Genomic DNA, 6,774 nt, shown 5'->3' on the forward strand with positions numbered 1-6,774 from the left:
CTCTTAACACCAATAATCTTAAATTAACAGTAATCTTAAGGGCAATTAAGACTTGAAAAATTATAATAAAGACAGAAAAACTTAAATATGCCTAAAGGATTAGTTTATTGAAATGACTGCTTAGGAAATAGAGTCTCAAGTAACAAGCACAATTCCAGAAACAATTTTTATACAGATTTTTCAAATGTTCATGGTATTTTCAACTCAGAATTAAACTTCCATGGTATTAGTGAATTAAAATTTGGAAAATGTAGAGTTTATGAGCAAATTCAAATTGAGATGAATAACATAATACATAAAATAAATGAATAAATTTTCATTTTTTTCCATGTAGATTCAAAATTATTCATTTTTGGTAGCTTGATGTAAAGACTGAAAGGATGCCACGTTTCCAATTGCAGTCAATTCTGTAAAATATAAAGCAGATATAAAATTAGTTATGTTATATGACATATTCATCCCTCCTCATTCATAATTTTGATGTGATTAATTTACAAGACAAATTTTGTTACAAATACAAAATGTTGAGCCCTACCTGAGGGCATATAAAATTTTCTATGTAATTAAATATCAGCTCACCTAAAATTGTTTTAGTGAAATGTCTAGTCTACTATGATCACAGAAAGATTCATATTTTAAGAATCCCAAAGCTATATTCTTTCCCCCTTTTAAACCTCACACCGAGAAAAATTAATTTCATTTTGACTCATGAATTAAAGGATAATACGTAAATTTTAAATGAGAGAAAAACAATTGAAGTTATGAAGCCTAAGTTAGAAATGAGAATGAAAAAGATATTTAAAAGTACCTCAAATATATTCACATAAAAGTAGAAGAAATTATTTTCAGTTTTTTCTAAAAATGCTGATAACCAAGAATCAGAATATAGGCAGTGGAACACAAACCAGTCAAATCTGTTAATAGCACATAATAAAAGTTTTAAATTCTTTGAAATAGAAAAGATGCAAAACTTCAGGTCAGTAGATAATAATCAACCATTGAGACATCCATGATGCTTTGATCATTAATAAATAAGTACATATATTGATAAAGTTTGTCACTTGCTCAGAATTAGTGAGGAGAATGAAATATAAACAGATATTAACTATAAAGATAATCAGTCTAATCCCCAAACTCCCAAAACTTACCAAAAGTGAGGAGGGGACATTAACTTTGAAATTCTCTTAGACCTTAAAAATTAAAAAAAAAATTAAAGACCAAGATAATTAAATATACGATTCACATTTAGGCAAAGAAACAGACACTTTCCCTAAGAATTCTGTGAGTGAAGAAATAAGCATCTCAGTTATTTATCCTCATAGGTACATGTATCAAAACAAGATGTGAAAGAAGGCATCTGCATAATAGATGTGCACAAGGAAACCTTCAAAATTGTTGAAAATAATAAACCTTTATTCCAAACCCAACCAGATTATCAAATTTAATTCTAGCTTTACTAACCCTTAATCCTCTTTACCTAAATTCTCAACAGACCAATTAAATCAGAATCTCTGAAATAATTTGTTCCCTATGGTATCTTCTACATAGAAGATCAGAACAATTATATCAGAATCTCTGTGGGTTGGCCTCGACATTGGGATTTTGGAAAGACACAGGCCTACAGATAGTTCTATTGTGTTGCCAGGATTGAGAATCACTGATCTAAACAATGTGCATTTCAGATCTATTCATTATTCATTTATTCTTTCATTATAGAGCCCTCAGTTACTTCCTCTATCACCATATTCATGTCATAAGTGAGAGAGCAGACTTATTAAGTTTGGACTTACAATAACGGGGTTGTAAACTAGGGCCGTCAAGGGTTGAGCCTCATGGGCGGCATCCTGGTAGAGCGGTAGGGTTTGCACGGGCATGTCTCTCTGGACGTAGGGCACCATTTGCTGGGGAACAGGCATGACTTTGGGCTGTGGGATGGACTGTGGGATGGACACCAGTGGCTGAGGAAGAATCATGGGAGTCTGAGGAAGAGCCTGGGGGGTCTGGTGCATCAGGGGCTGGAGCAGAGGCAGAGGCAGAGGAAGGTGCAGATTTTCGAGATCAGGGAGATTCAGGATTTGGGTGTCCAAAAGAGGAACTACTGGAGATTTCAGAAAGGGCATCACTTTGCGTCTGGGAAAGACGGTCTCCTTAACTTTGGGGATTTCCATTATTTCGGGCTGAAGGAGAGGCAGCACCATAGCAGGCTGAGTGAGGGGAAGGACATTCTGTGGAAGGACAGGGTAAGGAATGGGCTCAGCAAAAGGATAGACCAGAGGCTGTGGCTGGAAAACGGGGTGGATCTTATTCTGGCGTTCATCCTGGAAAGAAGGAAAAGAATCCTTGAGTCCATGATTCAGCTATAACTGTCATTTGTGATGAATTAACCTCCTCTCTTTTGAGAGTGAAAAGAGAAAGAATATCTTTTTCTGGTCTTGATTAAGAAATTCTTTTCAGTCAGGTGAGGACTAAAGAGTAAATCACTCATTAAGGGATTTCTCATCTACTCACTCCCTTCATAGGTGAATCCACAGATCAAACTGAAATAAAGTTTTGGAGATTTCAAGACCTGTTTCATTTTTTTCTGAATTGCCTGGATAGCTGCATCTGTCCACTTTGGTCTTCATAGGCATGGATTTTTCAACATAATGTGTTGCTAATAGAGCAAATTGTCTTCACATATGAAAGATCGATTTAAAAAGACTTAGAGGGATAACTCCAAGGTTTATTTGCTGTTGTTGTTTTAATGAAAACTAAATCTTAATTTATGACTCAATTCAAGGTGTTTCTTAACACCAGCCACCTTCTAGCACTACTTCTCTTGTTGGAAGGTAGTTATTTTGAGTCTTTCAAGAGGCATCAATTTGAGAACTCATTTCGATTTAGAAAATATTTGGTGTCAGTTCCAAACAATACAACTCCACTGATAAAACAGAGAAATTGAAATATTATAATGAGATAAATTTGTTACCACATATATTACCACATGTAATTTAACTAAATGAAGAATTTTATTTTGTCTAAGAAAATCTTTAATTTTAAGCAAGCTCTATTACTTACTAACTGTGTAATATTGTCAGATAATTGTGTGCTCAATTGTTCTGCACCTCACTTCTGTCATCTGTGTAAGGGAAATTCTTTTAAGAACTTCACCATTCATAAATGTTAATATAAAACCTACAAAATATTACATAAAAACACTGAATATTCACTGTGTCTCAGCTCATCAATACTCTGAGGTTATGAATGTTCTTGGTTTACAAATAAGAAAATTAAGTAGAGAGAAACTTGAGGACAAGGGTATACAGCCAAAAAATGTGTCATATTGCCTTCTTGTTCTCTTTCATCAGAATACCTACCTTGAGACTAAGGGGAAACTAGTTCCCAACCTGGAAACGTGAGTAAATCAAAAATTATCCTTAGGTTTTGATTCTATACTCTGCAAATTAATTCTGAGTTTGAAAAATGCATTTATGTCTTAAAATATATTGACTGTTGAATTTTTTAAATTATTATTTTATTTTTTTAACATTTATTCATTTTTGAGACAGTGAGAGAGACAGAGCATGAGTGGAGGAGGGGCAGAGAGAGAGGGAGACACAGAATGTGAAGCAGGCCCCAGGCTCTGAGCTGTCAGCACAGACCCCAATGCGGGGCTTGAACTCACAGACTGTGAGATCATGATCTGAGCCAAAGTCAGACGCTTCACCGACCGAGCCACTCAGGCACCCTGACTGTTTAAATTTAATTTCCTCACTGGAATTTATTTTATTATCAGTCTTTAGAGTGAACAAATACATATTAAGTATGTATTATATTTCATAATAATTTTAGAAATATACTTATCACAAATAAATTACCTGTCTTTGCTGCTGTTCCTCATGTTTAAAATTCTCATGTTTCTGCTAGAAACCAAATCAAATATAAAGAAATGTTACCACCTATAAAAATTAAATGTAGGAAATTTTGAAAATAAGTACATTTAAATATGAAGGTGTTACCTTGTTGATGTGTGTAAAAGATTCCTTCAGAAAAATAAAAATAAAGTTAGGTTTAGTTTTATGAATGCATCTTATTTGTCAAAACAAATCAGAAAATGAAAGCATGTAATAGGTTAACACGGACACCTTGTTTGATAATAGTAAAAACTCAGGATAATTGCTGAAACTTATATGTTGTGCTGTTCTGCATAAACTTGTATAAAACAAAAATGAATGCAGTTAAGAAAGAAAATTAGTGAATATAGTACAAAAAGAGGTATTTAATTGATGTTAATTTCTCTCTACCACCACACTCCCATCCTAGGACAGCAAATAACTCTGTCACCCCATCTGATTCTAAAAGAATCATTTTCATTGATAATATGAATTTTGTCTTTTGTTTTAATCATTCTTAGTTTGCTTATGATATTTACACTTCAAATTATTTATAAGAAATTAATATCCTCCCTTAAGGGTCTGATAACCTTGTAGAGAGACCAAGTATACTATTTAACTAATAGGTAATGATATATCCAAAAACAGTGGTGCCAAGGTATATACCTACCTGACTTTCCCAAGCAGATTTAGGACTACACTACCTCTCAGTGCTTTTACTTAGTATAGTGACTATTGTAATTACAAAATATGTCCATTTGCATGTCTGCTCACACACTATATTGTAAGCTCTTTATTATAGACATTCCTCTTTTTGGGGGCGCCTGGGTGGCTCAGTTGGTGGAGTGTCTGACTTCGGCTCAGGTCATGATCCCACGGTTCATGGGTTCGAGCCCCGCATCGGACTCTGTGCTGGCAGCTAGCTCAGAGCCTGGAGACTGCTTCACATTTTGTGTCTCCCTCTTTCTGACCCTCCCCTGCTCACGCTGTCTCTCTCTCTCTCTCTCAGAAATAAATAAAAACATGAAAAAAATAGACATCCCTCCTTTCAATTTGTACTACAGCTCCTAGTCAATGTCTGATCCACAGAAGGGGCTCAATAAATATCAGAACAGTGAATCAGGTTGGTGTAAAGAGAGCTCAAGACAGAAAACAAAACTGTACAGTTCATTAAAAAAAAAAAAGAGGGTCACAATGACATAATTCCAAGTAGCGAGCCAACTTAGAAAGTGTTAGGATACTAAATTCTTTAGATATTTTTTCTGTCCTTAAACATTTACAATGGAAATTTACATTAAAACTTATGTCACAACATAGCTGCATTAACCTAACTGTCCTAATATAGCAAAATAAAAACACAGCACAGCATTTTACTGATCCAAGACTGGGAAATTATCTCTGAAAACATTGTTTTACCTCACTGCTTGAAAGACTTTCCACAGTCTGTAAAGGAAAAACAAAAAATAAACAATCACTATTGCAGAATGTTAATAATATGGTTGAAAATTTTGTTCTGAATAAAAATATCTTACCTCACCAGACACAACAAGTTCCTCTTTCTGTAAGGAAAAATAAAGCACTATTTTGGTTTCCATAGGTAACTCATTATTAAACATTTTTCCTATCTAATTTTTACCTTCTTTACGCAAATATCTATCCCACAAATTTGAGAAATAAAAAATGCTATCTCTCAATATTGAGACTTTTGTCTCAAGCAAGGCAATTGTTTTTGTCTTTTATATTTAGTAACTTTGTTGATATATTTTTCTTTTACATGAATCAACAGTGTTTGATGGGCAGCAGAAAATGTTATTTTAATTTGTTTTAAACACTTTATTATGATTACAGATATGTGTAGGATTATGATTATTGCCTGATAGGCCATCCTCTCATGTCTCTAGATAGACACAGGTAGGAGTGGACCCAATGCCTTATGGTGAGAGAAACATATATTTTATCGCTGGAATAAGATATATTTATCTAGGTTGTACATGCACGCCATCATATTTGTGTAACATTATTACTGTCATTTTTATATCCGGTTCTTTTTTTTTGGTCTGTTTGCTGATAAGTCCATTTGCTTTTCCTTTAGGAAGTGGTGGCACAGTGATTAAGACAGAATTTGGCCCAGATTTGGGCCCCTACTGCACACTGTTGAAAAACTGGGGAATGTAAATGATTTTCTAAGAAGTCAAAATAAATCTGTTGGAATTCTGCTTTACTCGTACTTTAAAAATGTTATTGATACTATTCTCTACACATAGACAGATAGTCCATTGCTTCTTAATCATTTAGACATTTTCTTACCTCTCTTGCAAGAGCAAGAGCCACCAGGCAGGCGAGGATGAGGACCTTCATGGCTATCAAGTCCTGTCAATGGGGAAGTGAAGGAATGGTAATATATTGGTCAGTCACTTTTCTTATTTAGCTAGGGCTACTTTCCTGTTAAAGAAACTAAAGATTATATGTAATAAAAATCTCTGCATTTTAGAAAAAAAACTAATAAAAACTCAATCATATAGGCAAGGTCAAAATCTACTATGGTTCCTTACTCTTATATATTATTTTTATACTTTACGGCTGACTATTCAGATTTTCTCAGCTATCACCTCTACCCTACCTCACTCATTTTCATCTCATTCACAGTACTATGGTTTTCTTATTATTTTTGAAAGACAGAAAAAAGTTATAATTATTTGTAGAAACATTTATTAATTGATTCATCTGTTCAAAGATATTTCTTTAATACTTTTCATTGTTAGATACTGTCTAGGTGCCGGGATTACATCAGTGAACAAAATATTAAGGCCTCAGCCCTGATAGATCCTCAGTTCTATTGGGAGGAAACTGATCAAAGAATATATATGCAACGATCATATTTTATTCTTATCTTTTTTTTAGT

General features: G+C 33.9%; 1 protein-coding gene across 1 annotated transcript; it reads right to left on the reverse strand.

Moving 5' to 3' along the window:
• Positions 1-401: 401 nt before the first annotated feature.
• On the reverse strand, positions 402-6,230 carry CSN2 (casein beta). The gene is made up of 7 exons (XM_077750748.1): positions 6,180-6,230; positions 5,405-5,431; positions 5,289-5,315; positions 3,999-4,022; positions 3,858-3,902; positions 1,791-2,318; positions 402-407 (listed from the first exon to the last, which is right to left on the reverse strand). Exons 1-7 carry the CDS (start codon positions 6,228-6,230, stop codon positions 402-404), a joined length of 708 nt encoding a protein of 235 aa, XP_077606874.1.
• Between the last annotated feature and the right edge of the window lie 544 nt (positions 6,231-6,774).

Source organism: Crocuta crocuta, unplaced genomic scaffold, assembly GCF_008692635.1.
Source record: "Crocuta crocuta isolate KB4526 unplaced genomic scaffold, BGI_CrCroc_1.0 scaffold1, whole genome shotgun sequence".
Lineage (NCBI taxonomy): Eukaryota > Metazoa > Chordata > Mammalia > Carnivora > Hyaenidae > Crocuta > Crocuta crocuta.